Source organism: Malaya genurostris, chromosome 2 (genome assembly GCF_030247185.1).
Source record: "Malaya genurostris strain Urasoe2022 chromosome 2, Malgen_1.1, whole genome shotgun sequence".
Taxonomy (NCBI): Eukaryota; Metazoa; Arthropoda; class Insecta; order Diptera; family Culicidae; genus Malaya; species Malaya genurostris.
The window spans coordinates 225528718-225553063 of record NC_080571.1 but is presented as its reverse complement, the minus strand read 5'-3'; the positions used below and the strand labels follow the sequence as shown (position 1 = coordinate 225553063).

General features: G+C 37.8%; 1 protein-coding gene across 1 annotated transcript in view; it reads left to right on the top strand.

Moving 5' to 3' along the window:
• Window positions 1-13651, top strand: part of LOC131427817 (uncharacterized) — a 35829-nt gene extending 22178 nt beyond the window's left edge. Inside the window, exons 13-26 of the mRNA XM_058591347.1 lie at window positions 6174-6332; window positions 6394-6777; window positions 6836-7401; window positions 7467-8294; window positions 8358-8469; window positions 8525-9028; window positions 9088-9423; window positions 9481-9649; window positions 9869-10584; window positions 10646-10787; window positions 10850-11667; window positions 11728-11805; window positions 11861-12438; window positions 12494-13651. Of these exons, the coding sequence (XP_058447330.1) occupies window positions 6174-6332; window positions 6394-6777; window positions 6836-7401; window positions 7467-8294; window positions 8358-8469; window positions 8525-9028; window positions 9088-9423; window positions 9481-9649; window positions 9869-10584; window positions 10646-10787; window positions 10850-11667; window positions 11728-11805; window positions 11861-12438; window positions 12494-13469 (6366 nt within the window). The 3' untranslated portion in view covers window positions 13470-13651. The remainder of the gene's footprint in view (window positions 1-6173; window positions 6333-6393; window positions 6778-6835; window positions 7402-7466; window positions 8295-8357; window positions 8470-8524; window positions 9029-9087; window positions 9424-9480; window positions 9650-9868; window positions 10585-10645; window positions 10788-10849; window positions 11668-11727; window positions 11806-11860; window positions 12439-12493) is intronic.
• The last annotated feature ends 10695 nt before the right edge of the window (window positions 13652-24346 follow it).

Below are 24346 nucleotides of genomic sequence, written 5' to 3'. Positions count from 1 at the left end.
GTCGTTTTATGATACAAGATACTGTCCCAGAAACACCTTTAATAGCTAGTTAAGGGTATTTTTTATAGTCCTTTTTCATTTACAAGCAAGTTTATAAACTTTCCCTCTGTTGTTGCACTCTTTGGTTAGTTCAACGTTGAACTTTAAGATAAATACCCCTCTCCGAACTTCCAGATCAGTGCGGTAAAACTTCATATCAATCGAATATTTTTTCATAAAAATGAATTCTTTAGCCGTTGAATGTCAGCATATCCCTTCTCATTCAATTTACTCTTTTGCCGAAGCTTCCAGAAATCATCGTCAATTGAATAACCGTACCTAGTCACTTGAAGTTTGGCTTGCTCCGTTTTTAGTGCCAAGTAGTCTAACTGTTTCATTGTCTTCACTGTGGGTAGTGGGCAAGTGGGAATGAATAGGCATAAACATCAACTCGATAACCAAAACTCTCTCCGACCATAATGATAAATAGAGGATGGCGGTTTCAGTTTTCAATTATCACCAGCAAGTTTAAATCGATAATTTCAACTGTTTGAAATGAATTGAGATGTGTTTCGAAGTATTAAAAAGTAAAACTGAAAGAGGGAACAATTAATTTATGTTTATTTTGTAATTAATATTATCTTGAACCAATTCGAATGCTTACATGAATCTCACTTGAAGGCTGCTCTCTCATTCAATTGTAAGAGAAACGAATGAACCGTTGCGACTTCGAAGGGTGTGTGTTAGAATGTGAAGTTTACTGCAGTAGAGTGCTCGTTAGTGTTATTCAATTTCAATTGATTTGAACGAAGTGTTACAGCACTGTTCCAGATTAGTCGAAGTTCCGAGAAATTCGAAGGTTTCCCTTGTACCTTCTGGCCGCATTGCGGATCACAAGACGTGGTTGGCCTAAACAGACCTCACAATTTTGCTGCGCAGCTGACGATCCCTAGTTTTAGTTTTTTTTTCGTAGGTCCTTTCCTGATTCATTTCCACACTCAGGGTAAGTAAGATAGGCCCTTGTAGGTTTTCAGCATTCGACAATCTGTTGTTTTCGGCATCTTTAGACATCTTGAAACCGGACAATTTAGGATTTTCCAGGTGTTTGTACACAACATTTTTTCTTTCGTGAGTTCCATTTGACGTAAAAGTAATTGTGTTGGACACACCGCACAGCTAGCTCTCTTATTTCGTCTCAGGGTCGGCTACGTACTCGAGAGGACTGAGAACACCATACTTTCTGGTTTCTGACAAGAATAGCAGAAATGCTTATTTTAGAGCCTGGTCGTATGCCCGTTTCAGTGTCCGATGTCCAGGATTAACAACTGGTAACGTCCTTCACGTGGTAACTCAATGGCCGATGGCGATTTTTACCGGGTCCAAAATCGTCGGGTGGAACCTAAAACGTGACTTCGTCTAGATCGTCAAATGATACGTCGACACGATACAGCGACTTCAACACGGGGTAGGGATCGTCAACGTCTCGATGCTTAACCACCGTACACTCCAGTTTCTCGCGGTCACACGGAATGGTTTTTCAATGGTACTCTACTTTCAGGCTTTTGTAGATCGTATTTACCCATTTCGTATACTCTATGGTTCACTGCACTGTATTGTCTTTGTTTCTGACATCTCGACCGTTAGCAATTTTCGACTGTGTCGAATGAAATACGAACACAAACTGATATGGTACTCTATATAGCTCGTTAACAGGTTAGATGCTCGGTAATTTGTCGTGAAGATAAACTTGTCATTGGCTCTGAGGCTCACCAACTGATCCCAATCCCTCCAACTTATCCTTCATATCACCTATCTCTCTCTTTTCTAGTTCTCTCTCCCTTTATCTATCCTTAAATCCGGAAACAGGGGTTCTGCTGATAATTCATCCTCTCGATCTTATCGTCGAATCGGTTTGCAGGCTTTATCGGTTGAAAACTTTAAGGGTAACCAACTGTTATCCCGAATTTTTTTTATTTCAACTCTTTGACACTTTGAAAAATTTCGATTGAAACAAAATATTCAGATTACATCCGATTTCGACGTTTCATGCATTTCCAAGATTCGCCATCAATTTTTTTTTCGATTTTGGAAGTCTCTTAAAAAATTCACACTATTCGAGCCCGAATATCCGAATTTTTTCAGGTTCAGGTCAGGTACGGGTAAGGATTTTTATTTTTTGTTTGATACGGGATAGGTTGGGGTTTGAAAGAAAAAATACTCTTGTGTTCGGGTCAAGTACGATTATATGTTTTTTATTTTCGTTTGAATACGCGTCGGGTTCGGGTATAAGTAACTTGCCCGACCATCTCTATTAACTATACCACAAACCCCGTTTGAATGAGTGATTCTACTTGAATACTTTTGAAACTCTAGCCAAACGTTTATTTTATTTAATTGACGTGACGATCGCGTGAAAAAAGGTTTTACAAAACAATCTAACATGCTTCAGGGAATTGAATATTGTGAAATCTACATTAATGAATTTTGTAGTTTCATATAGTCTTAATTAGATCGTGGGCATCCAAGAATTATCTGGAAAGTAAATATTGTATATAATCACTTTTATATGAATATTGAGAGTGGTATGTACTGGTATGTACTATTCACAGAAAATTGAAATACTGTGATAAAATCTGTACAAGAACTTGTACATTCAAAACCTTCTCAGAAAAGGTCTTGAGGTCTACCAACATAACCGATCTACCAGTGTACCAAAGTACATTAACGACCTTATCGTTCTCGGTCCATATTCGTGATGCCACATGCGATCAATAGGACAATTGTGATTACTCTAGGCCATCCAAAAACTACCTGGAGTTGTAGCTCTACGAATGTGAGCAGCATTGAAAAACTATACATAAACTGCTGAATGTTCGTGTAGACCTGTTTTCACTGAAGATCTTGGACGACTGGGATAAAAGGTTAAAATACACAAATAAGCAGTATGTAGCTTTGCGATTATGAGCAGTTCAGCAATTTTTTTCAATTGAAATGCCGATACGTTTTCAATCCATTTGAAAGAGTAAAGAATTTTTTAAGTGCTAGCTTGTAAACAATCTATGGATAAACTTTTGAAATTATAATAAAATATACTCTGTGTTTTTCATGTATTGTTGCAAGTTTAATACATTTACGTCATCCTGTAGTTTTAATCAAAGGCTTTTAGGTTCGGCAACATTGATGATTGTAGTGTTTATAATCTATCTAGGTACTATTGAAGAGTCAAATTACCAGTTCTTATCACGAGATAGCGAGATAGTAATGCTTTTGACATATTCCATATACTTTGAGGGTGTTAGGGGAAAAATCAATTTACTTGAGTTTAAATGATAACTGACTATAGAACCTTATAAATATGAAAAGAAAACAATATTCACGTATTGTCATCAAGCGTATAATTGAAAACTGCCCTGTATATTTGATAATTTCGGATTAAATTTTATATTATTTGTACACATACAAATTTTATTTGGATGTTACGACTCGCGCAAGCTGACAAATATGATCAATTTCGATCAAAATTTATTAAATATTCTTTAAATCCAACCATAAAAACTAAGAATTTTCCAGATGTGTAAGTAACAATGAATCTCAACTCTTCGAAGTTCATATTCCATTTCTAAATTATTGATTAATATTATTTAATACTAGCTGACCCGTCGAACTTCATCTCGCCCAAAATTTTTTTGTTCGAATTTATGTTTTCGGACAGCAGAATTGTCAAACGACTAAGTGGTTAACGTTGTTCTCCATTATGTTTCTGATTACTTAACCTTCAATCAACGGGATTCGACACACATTCGCTTTAGCCGGAATAGAAATTAATGTGAAACTTTTTGTTTTTTAACGACTTAAACGACTTAGTACAGTAGTCAATATTTCTATTTTCTTTTTGCGGAAATTCCCTTAAGCAGAGATCATTTTTGTAGAAACAGAAAATGATAGCAGATATCTTTTAGTAACTCCACTTTTATCTTCTAACAGAGGAGTCGGGCTTAGGCATCTGAACAATGCGAATCACCCGAGTCTCTGGTATGTCGGAAAATAGTCATATAGGACTTTTACCATTTACTATCCAAGCCGGCAAAAGAATTCGCATTGTTCAGATGCCTAAGCCCGTCTCCTCTGGTGGAAGGTAAAAGTTAAGTTACTAAAAGATTTCTGCTTGCTCAAAAGATGACCTTAGCGCTTCTACAGCACAATTTCGTTGATTCATTCATTGTTTGTTTGATGAAGCTACCTTGGGTCAGTTTCGATTTTCTCAAACGAAAACGACATTAGTAAGCAATAATGTTGATGCCCAATTAAGCACGTGGCTCGGAATGATATGAATCAAGTATGCATGTGAAAACTTCACACAAAACAACTCGTAGCGCGCCAACAGATACTTTCAACGATCTAGTATTCCTTTCTTCGACGGCCACTTATGCAATTCGTTATGCACCAAACACCTATCGATGATCTAGCATTCATTGACGACTTTTTCAACGGAAAATTTTATTGTCCATACAAAGCAACTTTTTCCCACTTTTCCGGCAAGTTTTCCTAATTTTTTTGATGTACGAACCCGGTAGGGGTAAAAACTGATCAAACAAAAAAAGAATCATGTAAATCCAACCATCCGTTCTTACGTGATGCGATTACAAAGAATGAACTCTGCATTTTTATATATATATAGATTAAACATACCGCAGAAAATCACAAAAACATTAAAGGTAATTCAGATTATATTGAAATCAATCTAAATAACATTTTCAGTTGTTATCATGCAAAACATTAAATGGAACACAAATTAGTCAAAATTGTTGGGTCAATAATATTTTCTACTATTTTCAATTTTCTGCATTAGGAAATCATTTTCAACATCACCCACTTTCCTTCGCCGTTTCCTACAATTCGTTTCAGTAACGTTTTCCGTCCACCGCAGTCACGTACCCAGAGGGGGGGCCCGAGGGGCCCGGGCCCGTCCCGAAATCAAAAACAGATATATAATTATTTAGAAGGTCTAAGACATGGTTTGCAGAAATAACAAGACAGTAAACGTAAAGAAATGTAATACAATAACAGTTCCAGTGGAAAAGTTTGAAGTGTCTGTTAAAAACCTTTCTAGGCACACCGAGAATTAGGTATATAAGCAATCTTCAGTAACATTATTTTTAATCTTTGGGCCCCTCCCGAACCGAAATCCTGGGTACGGGCCTGGTCCACCGGTTCCAGAAATTTGATAACAAACTACGGTTACTGGACATAGTTTAGTTTCGACATAATTTTGTTATAATAATTATAATGTGCTTTCAATTGATATGATTTTTAAACAGTTCGACTCAAACATAATATGCCAAACGCATAAACGCATATCATGATATATAAAACAATAAAACTAAAACTAATATGTTTATGAAAATCTATGATGCTATCAACAGAACGTATTAAAAAATTCAAAGTCGATACCAATAAAGCTTTCGACCATTTCTTATCGAGTTTAGTCGTTTACATACTCGATTGTTTTGGTTTCATAATGTCAAAACTTCTCGATAATCAATACTTCTTCGAGTGAAGTCGAACGAAGCTCGATGATCGAGTTCAAATCGAGAATAATAATACGAAACATGGTCGATTCGATAAAATTTTAGTCGAATCGAGATACATAATGTCACCCCAGTGTTTTTACTGAAGCTGTTGGACGACTGGGAACCTACCTGGAACAGCTATAAATAGAAAAAGTAAGCAATTTGTAGCTCTAAAAGTATGAACCACAAACAAAAAAGGCATAAGCCGTTGTAGTTCTTGCTGTGAAACAGTGTAGTCCCTAAAGACAATACTTCAAGTAGTTCTTGGATATTGGAACATCTCTTAAGCATTTCCATAGTCTCAGAACATTCACAGAGGGTCCTCAGGCGCTAAAACATCGGGCGTAGTAGGATTGTTCATATTATTTCACTAAGATCAAATGAAATTTTGGAAAACGTTTTTTTCAGCGAAATATTTGAAATAACGCGATGTTTTATTTAATTTACGCGAAATTTAATTTACGCACCCCCGGCTCTTCGCGTAAATTGAGGTTACAGTGTAATTCTTGTGATGTTTACAGAACACTATATATGATCCCGCTTTCTCATAAAATCCTTTAATGTATTACTGCAGTAAAAGATATTTCAAGAACGTATGAAATCAATCTCTAAATTTTATTTCAGAGTGAAGATCAGTTCATTGATTCAGCTTTGACAATTTGGGTGCGAGCTCCCATAATGCCTTACTACGCCTGTCGCGTGTTTTACAAACAGGATTTAGCTGGTCACGACAACACCATGAATATGGGTTTCGTGGTACACGACGGTGAACTGTACAATAACGTGAGTTGAGCAGTGTATTTCCTAATTTTTACGCTTATATTCAACATTCCCATTGTTTTAGTTCCGTTTGGATGGAGCTTGGTCGATGGCGGAGCCACATTTTCTAGTTGGCAAGAGTAAATATCAATCAAATTTCCTACCAGTGCACACGATCGATACCGAATTCGTGATAACACGTCAGCCTTATCCTAAGGCACAGTTCGAGCTTAGATTCAATGATACCGAAGGAATAGTGGAGCATATCCGTGCTAAAGCTACACGAAATCGAGAAATGGTGGCAATTGAATTGAGTGTACCGATTCAAGAATACCGAAATTTGTCTGTGTATGGACGTCTATTGAAGAAACATGGCGATGAGTACTCTGTGGCTGGACAACTTTATCGAAACGATGAAGTTTTCAATGTGGAAGGAGACGCAACTATCGTACAGGATATTCCGAAAAATGTAAGTTGTTCACAATTGGTTTGCCGAATCTTTTTATCCTAAGAAAATATACTTACAGATTGCTTTAGTCATTAAACCGCTTGGGGAAGGAGATGACGGCTCCATTGTGTATGAGTATTCAGTAGAGGACACAGTAACAAGCTTCAATGTAAAAATAGAACGTGGAGAAAAACATGCTAACATGAACGGTAGTCTAAGACTTTCGTCTATAGGGGATTGGAACTTCGGGTTAGACGTAAAATCTTCGGAACAAGATCTATCAAACATCGACCTACAAGTCGGAATTACTCCAACAGACAATGGACTTCTGTCAGGTGTTTTCGAATTCAGCTCCCCTTGGAAGCACTATGGAATTGAACATGCGAATGTTAGTATGCTGTTTGATATCAAACCAATTTCTGGTACGATCGCGGCGAATTATACAATTCCATCCATTTCTGGAGACGCTAGTTGTATGTGGAGTTGGCATATGTTGGAAAATATGCAATTCGAAATGCATAACCGAGTTGTTAAGGAATCCACAGAGCGATATTTCCAAACTGGCGTTCGCTATCTTTGTCCGGATCTTAAAGGCAACCATAACATGACATTTGGTGGTGACCTAAACCTGAACAATGTTTGGATGTAAATAGAAACATTTCACACAACTTTATTGTTTTCTTTGAAATTATTTCTATTTTTCTTACTAGATTTAGCGCTAATACATCAGTTACCTTCATATCAATCTCCGATCTAGCAGGTGTTCTGAAAGTACGCTTACCGAAACCTGTAGGCGACGTCCATACGCTTGCGATGAGCATGAATGGAAACATTCCATTTTTGGAACCCGTCCGGACGCTGAACTTTGAATCATTCTACGAAACCGAACAATCCCATAAACGATACGCTTGGCATTCGGAGTTTAGCAATATCAACGATCTTCGAACATTGCTTCGCTTTGAATGGGGACCTGATGTGAGATCGGAACGTGTCCAATCAAATCTGGATATATATCGAAACGGGGATAGACGTGAGTTCTATGCGAAGCTACGCGGTCCCTGGTATCTCGAGGATGCTTTCAATGCCATGGCCATATACAACTATGCTGATAGCATGTATCTAGTCAACGGCAATGTCTCGATTCCTGCTTCACGAAAGGTTGCTGAAGCGAATGTTGCATTCGCTAATCTATCCAACATGAAGGGCGACGTTAACTGTACCACACCCTTCTTGAATGTCACTTGGCTTCATGGTCAGCTTGAGTTCATCGATAATCCGTTGGAATCAATTAGATATTTGAGGGCCACTTGGCCTGAGTCCAACGTGATTTTCGACTCGAAGTCAACCTATAAATCGAATAATCTGGATCGCGATCAACAAGGAACAATAAAAGTGGAGATTCCTTTGCAAACCAGACATTATGCCGAGGTAAAATATGGTCTAGCAGAAAGACCTGCGATAACCACTGGTCATGCGGAGATTGACTACAACAACCAAAAAGTTTTAAGTGGGCAATATACTTCCAAACAAGAATCTAGGTAAGCTGGAAGTTGTTTTGAAAGGTAACGCATTATCTGTGAGTTGAATTGTTCTTATTTTAGAGCTGGCTTCGAAAAAGAAACTGTTGATGTAACTTTGGAAAATAATTTCAAGCCTGTGGGTGTCCACTATGTACACACAACTAAAATTCTTGGAAATAACTATAAAGAGATGGTATATATTTCTGAACTCTTGTGTGTAACTATAAATGAGTGCTAAATACTTTTAGGATATTAAACGGGCCGAGGTGTTCGAACTACGAAATCAGAAGAAGTTCAAAATAACCGGTGAATTGAAAATAACTACCAGGGACACAGGTAGAGAATACATCGTGACTGCTATCCATCCAAACCGCACTGTAGTGCTGACTGCAGACTTCGATGAAGACGGTGACACTACGAAACAGAAATCGAAATTACAGCTATCTCCCAAACAATGGATCGCGTATGACTTCCACTTAACTAACCTCTCTAAGCCAGAAAATGCGTCACACAAATTCAGATTAGATGTATCTTATCCACGAAGAAATCTCTCTGCTGAAGGATGGTACGCGGTTACCTACAATGCCTTCGATTCGGATGTTTCATTGCAGTATTCTCCAAACAAAACTAATGATGAGGATCCAGTAAAGCCCCGAACGGTTAGAGGTGCTGTCAAGTGGGTTGACGATTCTAGCAGTGATGTAACGAAACAAACCGTATTAGTATTGTTAGGACACCCAACGTTTGAAAATGTTCGTGAACATAATAATAGTAGTTAAAAAAGAGTAATTCAAAATCTGTGCTTTCACAGGACATCACACTGAAAACAGTTTACTATTCGGATGACCAGAATCTGCTGAAAAGTAACTTAGATATCCAATATACTCAAGCAGACAATCACCACGTTTCGATAGAGTTTGATGCAAAGGATCTGACTTCTGTGGTAGGCTTCCGAAACTACTCATACTCAATGTTCGGTGTACATGAAGCATCCGACTGGGATCTCGCTTCGCGAGGATCCGTCGGTCTACGACTGGGTTTGTATGAAATCAACTCCAACTCCCACTACAAGCGAGGCTATCTTTCGCGTATGGAAGGTAACATGATTGGTAAAGTGGACGTTAAGCTGAAAGAAGTGATTCTGGAGGTTTGTTTATAAAATTTGCAAAGTATACTCACATTAACACATTCGCAAAATTTTCAGAAAATGACCTCACATAGTAAGTATCGCCTGTGGGGTAAAGCCTCTGGAAGCTATCCACTGTATATGATCAACGGAAGTCTTCTGGATGGTCCAGATCTAGATGCGGCAGGATTCTTTTTCATCGATATCGACGATAAGCTTGTCCAGATGAAAATCAATATGACTCCCGGTACGGCATTCTGCCACTTTACTGACTAACGTCATTTCAACATTTCGCGTTTTACACATTGCATTATAATAAATTCCTCACATTTTTAATCCCGTCATACAAATATGCCATTTTGCTTCCTAGCCCCACAAAAAAAGCTAATTTGAGTACTAAATCAAATACCAAATTATTGAATGACCAAAACAAAAATCAACAACTTATTGATATTCAATCCTACAGATGCCTCGGAGAACATATACATGTACGGAATTATTCCGGACTCTAGAAATGCCTACTTTGATTTCTGGCGAGATTACGACACGTTGCGTGAGATCGATGTGACTTATTATCTGAAGATGAACCATTCCCGGCTAGTTACCAGTAAACTTCACTGGCGACCAGAGATACGATCCGACTTGCGCAATCTAGTGCGTAATTATTTCACCTCACTGCACACTTCGTTTACCGAGTCGCTGGAATTTTGGGTCAAACAAATCTATCTGGAATCAAAGGATACTGTCAATGGTATTTGGGACTCCGCACATCCTTTCGTGGAAGGTTTCCTAGACGATGTTTCCGGATTGAATGTAATACAGGATGACCTAGAAGATTTACGACAGTTTTTGAATGCTTCGTATGTCGCCGATGACTTCTACGTACGATCAGTGATTAATTTCACCATCACCGTGCTAGATGAGCTGGCTATCAAAAACAAATTAACTTCCTTTCCTAAAATTCTCACCGAGTTCTGGCAGGTTATGGGTGACTCGGGACAAGCACTGAAGAAATCATTGACATGGTTGCTGGAATCTATCAAACTATCTTACCAGAAGGTAGTTGATGTGATTGGGAGAATTCTTCAGGGTGATTCTATGAAATACATATCAGAAGTGCTAGAGAGTTCAGTTGCACGATACGATAAGTTTATCAAGGATTTACATCTTCAATTTATAAAAGTAAGTTAACCAATATAACAAATGCAGCATGAATCTTAATCTTCACATCTTCATCCAACAGAATGTGCAAGATATGTGGAAGAAGTTAACTGATGTGATCACTTCCTACTGGCAACGCATGCTGCAAAACATCGAACCTTCGGTTATCAAACTGGCTCATTATGCTGAATCCGTAACATGGCATGTCGGTCACGAAGTATTTTGTAAGCATTGGAATTTCAACCTATCCCAAACAGCGAATAAAACGAATCATTTTCTCCTGTAGCATTCCTGTATAACAAAACGCAAGAAATTGCAGAATCACCGTACTTCACGAAGGTTACCAACTTTACACAAGATTTGGATACTTTGTACAAAGACATTATTCATAATGACATCATCACCAATACGAAGAAGTACGGTGCCATCGTCATTCGCTTCGTTAAGGAAAAATTCTTCCAGCTGGTACCGTTCGGTCGAGAATTGCATCAAGTTCTTACGGAACTGTGGGAGGAAATCCAACAGTTGCAAAAGCTCGAATATGTCCAATTTATTCTGCATCGTGTAAATGAAGTCCGTTCCAAAGCAGAATGGCTCGCCGAAGAGTTCCAACTGGAGAGACGACTTCATCAACTATGGCGGATGGTTAGGCACAAATTAACCAGATACGCTCAAACAGCTCTGCAAGCCGAAAATCATTACCGCGAAGCTAAAACCAAATTCATTTTTGACCCCGACCATGGCATATTGGAGTTGGAACAGAAGCTTCCGATGTCTTGGCATGCATTCAATGAGACACCTAAGTTTGAAGAGATTCCCGAGTACAAGTTTATTACCGATGTTCAAAATTTCTTTTCGGGGAGTAACACGACCATTTGGACTCTCTATAGTGAGATGAGACCTTACACGGACACTAAGATGTGGTTGCCTCCGTTCAAGGCCAATTCACTAATAGTGGGATCGAGACACTACATGTCGTTTGACAAACGATTTGTTTCAATAGAACTAGATAATCTACTGTCGAATGAGGAATCGAACCCGTGTTCGTATGTACTGGCGCATGATTTCTATAATAGAACTTTCACACTTTTGCTGGAACCATCGGTAAGTGAGTTTATTTCAGGTTGGATTACTTTACTTACAACAATTTGTTCCGATTTTCAGGTGGTAGATGAACAGAGTTCGCGTAAGGTAACTCTTCTTACTGAGGGACATCTTCTAGAAATAGACATCTCCGACATGGTAAATCTAGTCATCAAAAACATAAACCGTTCAATAACTATCATTGAAATTTCAGTCTGTGAAAATCAACCGAAACGTGACGACTGCTTTACCTGCCCAGATTGGTGATACGGTTGTACACCGTGAAACTGATCAGCTTATAATACAGTCCTTTAGAGGATTTAAGCTTACCTGTAGTTTACAGTACCACATGTGTTCGTTTGACTTAAGCGGTTGGTACTTCGGAAAAACCGCCGGAATTCTAGGAACGATGAACAATGAAGTGTTTGATGATTATCTTACATCCGATCATAAGTACGCGTCTTCAAAGAAACAGTTCATCAATAGTTGGAAGTTGCCACAGTGTAAAACTGAAGTAGAACCGACGAATCACACCCGCAATTTCTTCACTGTTTCCAACGAGCTCAGTCAACTTTGCGAATCATTTTTCCAACAGAAGCATTCATACTTCGCATCTTGCTTCCCTGTTGTGGATGCTACACCCTTCTACGAAATGTGTCTCGATCTGGGTCACCATATAGACAGTAAATCCAACAGTCCATCCAATAATGGAGCTTGTACTTCTGCGCTAGCATACATGGATGCTTGTCTTCTGGAAGATATGCCTCTTCGAGTTCCTGACTCATGTATTCAGTTAGTATTGACATATTTTCCTTTTATGAAAGATCATCATATTTTTATTTCACAGTTGCAAACTCATTAATGGCTCATATGTAACGGAAGGAACCTTCGTATCCATGAAAGAAGATGAAATTCCTCAGACAACAGATGTTGTTTTCATAGTAGAAGCTAAACCGTGTAACAGAAATATAACGACAACTAAAAGCATCATTACACTGGTACAGTCACTCCACAAGGAATTGCTAGAGCACAACATCACAGACAACCGTTATTCGGTGCTCAGTTTCGGTGGACTGTCCCCATTCGATAAGGCTAGAAGTGTTATTGTCAACGATAACGTATTCGTTACCCACGAATTCATCGAACCATTCTTTAATCATATAGTTACTGAAAACGGCACAAACGACGATATCTTTGATGCGATCATAGTGGCATCCAAACTGATCTTCAGACCAGGAGCAACTAAAACATTTATTTTATTACCGTGTTCCAAATGTGCCAGCTCTAGCATGAAACTAGACTACTCATCGTTACTTCAGTTGTTACTCGAAAATGGCATTAAGCTGCATATCCTTGCCGATCACGACATTGAATTCGACAAATTACGAGTGTCACAAATGCTTTTCGGCATGGATCGAGAAAAAGCATATACCAAGAAGGACATAAAAGAACTCGTAGGGGATCCTCATCTACGGAAGCAAGTCCGACTACCAAAAGCTACATTAGGAAGCTGTGCTGCTCTGGCACTGGAGACGGACGGGTCTGTGTTCAGCGGACGCAAATTACGCCCTGAACGGCGTAACCTGACAAAGAAGTTTATAACGGTGTTTACAAAACGTGTAGCCAATACGGCAGCGGCTAGCACATGTCAAACGTGCGAATGCACCGGTCATAATACAGGAGTGTCCTACATGCTCTGCTTGCCGTGTACTTACCCTTCTGCGTTCAGTCTAGATCAAGAGCGTATGACTGAGGATGAGTTGTTGTCGGTGTTACAACCGGACCATGACTGGGACTGGGAAGAGGACGACGAAATGCTGTAGCCGGAAAGAATGGTTTGTATTGGAAAATTGGGTCAGAGAACAATTCCGAAACGACAAACATGCCCAGCTCTCCTACTATCCATCGGGAGTAACTACAGTAAAAATAATGAATCAATATTCGTTAATATTCTTTGAAAATAATGGCAATAAAATTTATTTGTTCTCGGGATAGGTGATATGTAGTTAAGTTTTTCAGTCCCAAATTATTTACGTTTATATCCTAGAACAATCATAATCAACTTCGCAATGAAGACACTCAGAACGGGTCGTTTCGAAACAGACACTTATTAAAAACCCTAATAATCCCTTTCTTTTATCACTTACACTATAATAAATACTACTGTTCAGTGAACAGAAACAGGAAAGTTTGTTCGGACGTAAACTAGCAAATTCGACAAATCAAAACACCCTGTAGTTCCGGAACCAGAAGTAGGATCCGCAACAAATTCAAGAATTCCGTATGAAATCGTTAGACTTTTCATTTGAAGCTAAGTTAGTGAAACTCGGTTTTGCATCTTAGAGAAAAGTGAGTGAGATCCCTTTCGCAGTTTTTGACAAATATTTTCGATACTTTTCGAACTGAATTCCAGGGCCGGCACCAGAGCTAATAAAAGTAACCTGTTTATGTTTTACCTGTTGGTGCTCGAATTTGTAGTAGTTTTGGTTTCCAAAGAGGTTCTGGGATGTAATTACTTCGATTTGTCATATTTTAGTCACTTTTTATAGCCAAGCATCACAGACTTTCAATACATCAATGAAAAAATGGGAATTGAAATTCTGCTGATGCTCCCTGAAGACGTTAGTTTGGTTTCGTCTTGTCATAGAGGAAAGAGTGACGTTGGCAATATTACTCTCTCTTTTTTTCAATGAGGAACGAGAATGCTTCGTCTCTCTTCGTTTGTTCTGTATCGGTCATTTACGAATGAGACAGTAAAATATTGAAAATGAGGCTGTTGGAATGGATTCTTTCATTGAGAATGCGTGACAATTTTAAGCTCTGATCGGCACTCTATAGAAAAAACGTGTACTACATGGAATGAAAAGTCCCGGGCCTCTCACAGAAAAGACGTGAATATTTTCAAACGGTGTATATTTTTGTTGAGAACAAGCCTCTAGATGGCAGTTCGGGTTTACATCTCATCCAAGTCAGTCGACAAACAAAACCGCTTACGTTGGGGACAGAAGAAACCAAGTACAGTATTGTGTAGTGAACAATAGACCTCGAAAATGAGTGAACCAAACGAACAGAAGCTACCGTCGGTACGAAAGAATACAATTATTGTTGACTTCAGACAGTGCAAAATACGACCTTCGATACGAGAACTTGAAGGTTTGCTTAAGGAGCAAATGAATCTTGACATTAAACGTGTGCATTTACTCCAATGCAATAAGACCAATAATGTTGTTTATATCCAGATCTATAAAGAGTTGGATGCAATTCAATACGCTAAAGACAATAATAATGTGCACTATGTGGAGCATGAAAATATCAAGTACATATCCAGTATATATGGAAGATAGTGCTATAGAAGTGCGTGTGCATGATCTTCCCTCAAGCGTCAACGGTTCTTATATTCGCAAAACTATGTCCCAATACGGAGAGATTCTCTCTATCGAAGATGAAAGGTGGAGGAATTTTTTCCCCGTTATTCTAAATGTGACATTCGGTCAGGATACAAGAATACCGTGCAAATCACTTGTTACCTATGACAATCAGATGGCCACATGTCAATATTGCCAAAAAGCTGTTCACTACGGTAAGCCATGTGATAAACCGGACAAGGAGACAACTATACCAAAGGACAACGGTGCTTCCTTCACATCAACCCCAAGCAACCCCAGTACACCTGTGACAGTCACCAACAACAGTGAAGCACCCTCTTCAACGAAACCATCCAACGTATCCCCTATAGAACAAAGTACACCAGCTGCAGTTAACAGCTTACCATACAACCAACCAGCAACTGCAAACAATGTACAACAAAGCGCATCTACAGCAACCAGCAACGAAATCAACAACAATACCACCGATGCAGCAATGGATGACGAGACGAACCACGAACGAAGTGCCCCTCTATCCTCGCAGGAGGAAAATGGAAGCTCCTCTCCCCCTAGAAAAAGGGTGACAACGAGATCCAATACAAAAAAAATCTTTTATTTAAAAACTCAGCTAAATCGGCCACGTAAAGCTTGTACGCAAATAGGCCTGAATAAAATATCTTTTAAATAAAAAAAAAGCCTCTAGATGGCACAATACCAAATTTCATGACAATCTATCCACTAGTGTTTGAAGAACAGCTGATCGTGTCAAACGAGTTCTAGTTTTCATGAAACTATGGAAAAAGGCGAGTTTCGTGACCTGATAAAACAGTAACGGTGAACCATCTCCCGTATTCTCCAGACCTGGCACTCAGCGACTATTATCTACTTCCAAACCTGAAAAGGTTTCTTCTCTCTTCTTCTTCGTCGTATTCTGAGGTCGTTGCAGAAACTGAAGCCTATTTTGAATGGAGATTATACTGAAGAAGAAAAAAGTTTTCACGGTAAAAAATCGACTTTTGCTTTGTTAGGCCCAAGACTTCTCATTCCACATAGTAAATTTTTTGAGATCAATATATTTGAGAATCAAAAATTAATTATTTTGCTGTTGATATTATATAATAATCAAGTATTTTGATTTATTTTTACATGTTGAAGAAAGTAATTGCGTAATGGGCTGAATATTTTTGACACAGGTTTACGCCGTTCTTGTAAAATTCATTCATTCAACGAATTACGTTTTTTTTATAATTTGAGCCATGCGTGGATTTACATAACTTGTGAATTTCATAATTTCTTTCTGCACGGTATAGCCGAATTCGATTCGAATAGCCTACAAATTAGAATAGTTTAGAACCAAAGTAAAAAAAAATTGCACTCTTTAACAACAACTCGAAATTCTAAACACTCATCATCTTGTAATTCCTGAAACGGGAGTTGGATCAAGGAACAATTCTGAAATCCCGCATGAAACCGATAGACCCTTTATTTGAACCTAAGTTGGTGAAAATTATTCAAGCCAGCTCTGGGAAAACTTTGCTTTCGGTTTGTTCGTCCATCTACTGATAGTTACTTCCGATTGAAATAGCTTTGAGTAGTTTCCAAAAACAAATCACATTTTTGTATCGTCGCTTTAAGTTTTTCACTCTCCCTGTAATTTCGAAACCGGAAGTTGAATCCGAATGAAATTCTGGAATTTATGGGACTATGATACCTTTCATTTGAATCTAGGTGAAAATCGGTCTATCAAGATGAAATCCAGGAACTTTGTATGGAACCAGAAGATCTTTCATTTGAATATAAACTTGTGAAAACCCAATTTATTTATTTGTTATTGCTGGGTCTTGTGATTTTTTTTTCATTACTGGGTGTTGTTGGCGAATTTTGTTCTTTTGAGAGAGGCGCTCTTGTTGTCATACTACTTTGATTAAAAAGTGCCCGGAATCACCACCGTGTGGCGCTCTCAGTCACCCGACTAGACTTTTCATTTTTTTATGTTGCCACATCTGTCATTGACATTCTATCAAATTTTCAGTTTGATACCTGGACATTTGTAAAAGTTACGCTGTATTGAGTACATCTGCGATTGTGCGTGTCCTCGATTTTGCACAATTTTCTAAATGGAATTGAATTTGCAACAACGAGTTTGCATTAAATTTTGCGTTAAAAACGGTTTCAATGGTTCGACGACATTGCAAATGTTAGAAGCGTGTTTCGAAAACGATATTCTGAAGTAAACAGTAGTTTATCAGTGGCACGAACGTTTCAGAAGTGGCCGTAAGTCTGTGAGTGATGATGAAAGAGTTTTCAGTCGAAAAAGAAGGCGATGCTCACAGTTTTCATTGATTATAAGGGTGTTGTGTATGATAAATTCCTTCCACAAGGCCGTCAACAAGGAGTATTATTTGGGTATTATGAGACGTTTGCGTGGATCTTTCACCACGATAACGCACCGTCACACTATGCCATCGTTATCCGTGAGCATTTGGCTAATAAAGAAACGAATACCATTCAGCAACCACCGAATTCACCTGATTCTTTCCTATTCGGTCGACAAAAAAACGGCTCCGTTGAACGCGTTTCAGCACCCGAGATGAGATTATGAAAAAAATCGCAGATGGCTCTGATGGCCATACCGAAAACTAATGTCATTTTCGCTTGAGAAATTGAAACTACCCTGGGTTTCATCAAACGAACACTTTTAACGAACTGTGTTGGTTTCGCACTAAGCAACGGTGGCTTTAGCAAACCTGATATAAAAACCACCCCCTGCTATGGAAGCTGGTTCCTGAAACCGACGCATTTCGTTTTGGTTCATACCATACAATCAAACCACACTAGTGTCAAAAGTTAATTTCTTCAAACCCAATATAAATATAACTCTTGTCTAGTATTCTCTGCAAAACAAGTAATTTGACCTCTTTTTGAATAAGAAAAAAAGTGGTTTGTTATAGTTTGATTATATTCTATCGAAATCATTTTCTTATGTTGGTGCAACCGCATGAAGAAAGATGTGAACACTGCTTAAACACAGCATTTGACAGCGAACTAGAACCAAAAATTTCGGCTTCAAGCCAATTGTATGCAGATGACAATCGCACCACCGGGGTGATAAAAACCAGGTTCAAAACTGACTCGATTTTCAGTTCAACAACGTCAAAAGTAGGTTCAAAACTGGCTTCAAACGAACGGTTTGACAGCAGTAAGAGTGGAAACTGGGTTAGGTTTGGCATCAAGCGAAAACGACATAAATATAGAAAATGTTTCGAGAATATCAAGCGCTAACATAAGTGTGTTGCAGTAGATGAGAAGTACTTTGAAGAAGACAATATCGATTTTGATAAACAATCTTGTATTTTTAATTTTCTGTATAAACTCCGGGAACTTTCTGATCAAGGTAGTGCATCAAATTGAAAGGGGTCATTGTTTCACTTCTCTCGCCCTTGTCCAATGATTAGCCGTCGCAATTGCTTCTTCTTTCGATCTTTTTGTTATTCAATTTCCTAAATATAACATAGCAATAGAGCACTTTTAAGTAGAACGGTGTTGATATATCCTGAAAACAAATCTTATATTAGAGGAAAAATATGATGTGAACAATTTATTAAAACTATTTATAGACCCTCCTTATGCCATTTAGACAATAGAACTGTACAAAAATATGAATTATTGGTTGACAGAATACAAAATGTTGACACATTATTTGAAACTCATTGTAAAAATATCTTAGCAGTGTTCTTTTGAAAAAAAAAAGTTGTTGTTGTTGAGAACGTCAAATTCAACAAAACTTTTCCAATGATATGGACACAATGTGAATGTTATTATTTAATTACATCAGAAAAACAAAATTTTTTTAGGAAAGTAAGTTTTTATTTCTATCAGAAGAATTCCTCATGTACTTTCCAACATGTCGTACCATTTCATTTTTTGATATAATTATCCGGGAATGATCACTCACAATCTTTTTTGCCATATGTTGTCTTCTCACTTCTAACCTGATTTGGATGATAATTACACATCATCGTTCGTGGCATAGTAAACAGCATATTTCGTCCTCCAACACTAAACGATACTTATTCAATCTATCATAAAAGTTTCTATAATTGCGTGTTTGTCAATTTGCTTTCATTTGGGATATTGGATTTAAATGGAACTATTTACATATGTTATTCGTATAATTCTGATAATAACTACATTTTCTGGCTAGCGCAGATTCTCTTTCTGCGACCTTTCTTCACTTGAATTGTAAGCAGAACACGAAAAAAATCAACTTTGTTCTATGAATAGCCTATTTCGAACAGTTCCGTTTATGTGGCTGTATTTGAATTGCAGAAAAAACATTGGATGAACTGGCTTTTTCGAATAAATCTGATTTTAATAACGTAAAAAAACACCTAAATCGGCTACTATAGAGATGCCAATACACTTTATTCCCCTACCACTTTCTAAAGTCTAGTTGAAATGAAACAGTAAGTTGGTAAGTTCTCCAATATAAATTAAGTTGATGTTTACAGACGGTTTTGAATTTGTCATGAAATTCGGATGTTCAGAACAATCATTGAATCTTCCAGAATTTTTCTTTTTATTGAATATCTATGAACTTCTCAGAAAGACTAATTATTCATTTATTGATGGAAAACTCCATCAAAAGCTTGAATAATAATGAAAAAATGACGAATAAATATGTATCATCTCACCGCAACTGACAGATGGATTCAGTGGGATTTTATCAAAATTGAACAGTAATGTTTAAGTTTATGGTTGACAATAACTAAATTCTGTATATTCCACAAGTGAAAAAGTAAGTAACGTGAAAGTTTCATTCCTAGTAATTTATAATGAATTAATGAATCTAATTACGGCCCGTGCGCAGTGGGGAGGGAGAGGGGGTTCTGGGGGTTTTAAAATTAACCCCCCCCCCCCCTGGGAATTTTTTCAACATTAAGTTCCATCACAGAGAACAGACATCACAGACAAGTAGAGATTTCAATATGTGTAAGAAATTGACGGGTGTTTTAAAAAGCAATCACCAAGTAGCAATTCTCCTGTAGAGACGCTTTGAGCAGTCCAGTAATCCTGTATGGGCTCTTGCGTTCGAGCTTTCATACAATGGTAATTCATGCGTACAGAGTAGTGCGCACCGGTGATTTTTACTTATATGCTTTACACAGCTTTATTGAAAAAGTTTGTACTAGCTTGGATGTCTGTTCTCTGTGGTTCCATGAACAATAGAGAGCTTATTATATTAAAGTGCCAATAACTTGACAATTCATACTTTGTTCTCAGAATTTGTTTTATATTGTCAATATTGTGAATGATGGATTTTTCTATCAAATTTTTGCGACTTCCACAACTTTTGAATCCCCCTTCCCTCGAATCTCCATCCCCCTTGAAAGTCCCCTTGAATGGCTCCTGCGCACGGACCTGATGTTAAGTTAAATAATCGAGGATTGAGACACTTTTTGAACAAACTTGTACGACCATTCACCGAAGTAAAATAAATTCTCTACTCGGGAAAAGGTTCGACTATATGCAGAAATTGCAGTAAGCCTGTTGATCGTATATTTATCGTTCGTTGTGAAACGCGGAAGTCGATTTCGCCGTTGATAGTTGTCGCCACTATCGCTGCTGGTTTGCTTCGTAGTTCCAGGGTGTCAAGACCGAACCGGCAACATCGATCAGAGTACGGAGGCAGATCCGAAAGGATTGGTCTATGCCGCTTTTTTCTTCCATCCGCGAAATGCAGATCGAGGTGAAATCAAGTAGGTTTGTGCTAACGGATCGTGTATGGTAATGTGCATAAAAAATCAATAGTTTTTTTTATTAGTGTGTTCTACACTGAGGTTCCGTAACGGAAGATTTTTTTAATAATCGTAGTTCTATTAAGCAATAAAATGGTATAAAAATTACTAAATTAATGATTCATTTTTACAATAACATTCACAATCTCTTTGGCATGTTCTATTCAAATAGAATATGTGTAAGTAAACGATAAAGTTTAAGATAACAATTTTAAGGTAAACCCAGACAGCCCTGATGATTGTATTATACTTGGATTTAAATTTTTAAAAACATTTTATTCATATTTTTGAATTAACTAATAACTAAACTAAAGTAAAGTAACGCATTAGACTGTATGTTAAAACTGAATGTATAAGCATAGCGACGACATCTCATTGATAATGTTGGCAATAACATGTCATATCATTGGATTTGACAGGTCGTTTGCACGTTTAGAACGACACTGACAAATAATATTTCTTTCAATCGAACAGCTGTCGTTACTCTCATTATAAACTCAAGATTAATCAGTATAATGATGGAATGTTTGGCAAACACGCCCAAGCAAACATAAAAATTTGAATGACGGAACAAAACTACGAACAATAAGTGATGATGATTAAATGTTCCCAGCATTATGGGAAAAAATACCGCACAAAGCAATTTATACTCCAACATCTGAAATCTGTGTGATATGTACTACATTGAATTACCCGGCCGACTCGTGGATGTATTCGAAATAGGTATCATATTTATGAACAAAAACAACTGCCTCGGTGTTTAGTACGTTTGATTGTCGCTAATGAGCTATACACGCAAGTTGGGAGAATGTCCCTAATGCTTTCTACTTTAAAGTTTAGGATCTAGCCATAGGAATTGGACGTTTTACCACTTGTTGACCTTTTTAGTTCTAGCTATCATGTTAGCTCCTTCCAAAACTTATGTCTCTTTTATTCTGTTTCCTGCGATTTCATTAGGTACAGCAAAAAATAAGGCAAGCAATTTATTGTTTCTTAAAAAATTATCTCACTTTGAAATAATCTGTCGCACTATGATTATGGAATGTTGCAATTCTTTGCTACTGGTATTGGCTGGATTAATTCGTTTCATACTAGTCTTCCACAAAAAATGGAAAACTTTGTTCAGTACTTTGTCGTAATTAAATACTCTCGTTTTATTTCGCTTAACGTGAAATAATATTTCAAAGCTTTACACGTTCATCGATGTTTACTTTAACAATCGTTAAAATTGCACAAGTTTCATCACGTCTATATTAAAATGATAGCATTTGACTGAAAACTTCTATAGCACATGGCGCTTACGCTGGCTATGGATTCTAAATTAACTATTCATAAGTTTTCAATTGTCTACTGAATACTCTCCTTAACCTATTATTTCCGGGTGCAATTGTACATTTGTGCATTTTTTCTATTTGTTCTTATACCAACGCTCAAAGCTAAAGCAGATTGATAGCTGTTGTCAGCCTTTCTTTCCTAATGCTGTCATTTATGTACACAATTTCGAAGGTACGGCCCGCTTAGCTGTTATTTCTGCTACAATGTTACCACCGATTTCTCAGCTACAGACCTATTGATTCGAGGAATTGGCTCGCTTGTATTTAAATTTTGGCGCATTACCAGACTATGCCATTAAATTTCGTCGGGAACTGTAATCCAACTTTAGATTTCAATCCGTTTGTCTAACGACTGACATTTGGCGGAATTAGGAAAAGGATTTGCTCTCGATGTTTTCTTTTTCGAACGCTTTACACGTGGACAAGCCGATAAACTTCATTTTACATCACCATTAGGATAAAATTCATTCACCAAGCCTTGGTGGTGTTACATTCCTTCTGTTCTCCAACTTCGCAGTCGATTCATAGCGTACAGAACCATTGCATGGCTGGTACTACGATCCTACTGATACTAAAAATCCTTCAGATCGATGCTCGAACATACGACAACTGGCCTGTAAAGACCAGCGCCGTATGCATTGAACTGCCAACCTGCGAAGTTCGTTCACCAATGAATATTAAATTAGATTATATCTTGGACTGATGTATTAAAATTTAACATTAAATATACATTCTTTGAAAAAACCGATCAAAATTATAGAAATTTCCTGTGGTGATAATAATAATCCAATTTGATGACCAAATGCATCGTTACGGAAAGCAAAATAGATCTCAGCTAACTCTTTTTAAAATAACTACGAACGTCGAATCCGTTAGAATTAGATCGGAAAGTTATTGAATGACACGATAATATTCAATTTAAAATTAACGGGTAATACAGGGTCCGGCACTCGAAGTGTAACCAATTAAAAAGGCCATAAATTCAGTTTGGAAAATTATTTTTACTAAATTCAAAGAAAAAAATATGTAAAAATAATACAAAATTCTGAATCAATTCACTTTTGCTCGATATGACCACCTTTTGCCTTGACTTGATGACTTGAGAGAGCGAAGGAGTTGCTTCGTTTGGCCGAAAGCGGTCAATTTCCGAACATTGTATTTTCTGACGAGAAAATTTTTCCAATTGAGCAATTCGTAAACTCTCAAAACGATAGGGTTTACTTGACCGACCGTTCATACGAGAATTTGAGTCATCGATTGACCACCAGGAGGCAGCACCCGCAACAGATAATGGTTTGGGCCGCTGTAACCGCAGATGGGCGCTCTCCAATCGTTTTCATCGAGCCTGGTGTCAAGGTAAATGCGACATATTATCGGGAAAGTATTCTGGAGGTTGCTTTGAAGCCGTGGGCAGACAAACATCTCGGTGGCAGACCATGGACGTTTCAGCAGGAATCAGCACCGTCTCACAAAGCTCGAGTGAACCAAGAATGGCTGAAAAACAACGTTCCGAACTTCATCACGTCCACACAATGGCTCTCGAATTCACCAGATGCGAATCCAATGGATTATTCTCTTTGGGCCATTTTGGAGAGCAAAGTCCGAACTAAAAGATACGCCAGTCTCGAGGCGCTGAAAAAAGTTATTGTCCGCGAGTGGGCCAAAATACCAGCAAGTCACATTCGGCCAAACGAAGCAACTCCTTCGCTCTCTCAAGTCATCAAGTCAAGGCAAAAGGTGGTCATATCGAGCAAAAGTGAATTGATTCTGAATTTTGTATTATTTTTACACATTTTGTACTTTGAATTAAGTAAAAGTAATTTTCCAAACTGAATTTATGGCCTTTTTAATTGGTTACACTTCGAGTGCCGGACCCTGTAATTGCAACGCGTACTTCTGGCTGGAATTTTCTTCACACTGGACAGCAATGAACCAAACTTTGCACAGCTCTTCTTTGAAGTGTATTACTTGCATGTAAGTGAATTTCGTATCTATGTGTTTCTCTGCAGCATTAGTCGAGGCAATCCTCAAACCTGATAAAAACTCAGCAGAAACATCAAGTTATCGACCAATAAGCTTATTTTCTTCTATCAGTAAACTTTTTGAAAAAATTATCTTGTTGAGAATGATGTCTCATATAAATGAGAATTCATTTTTTTACCAGAGCAGTTTGGATTTCGTCATGAACATTCAACTACTCATC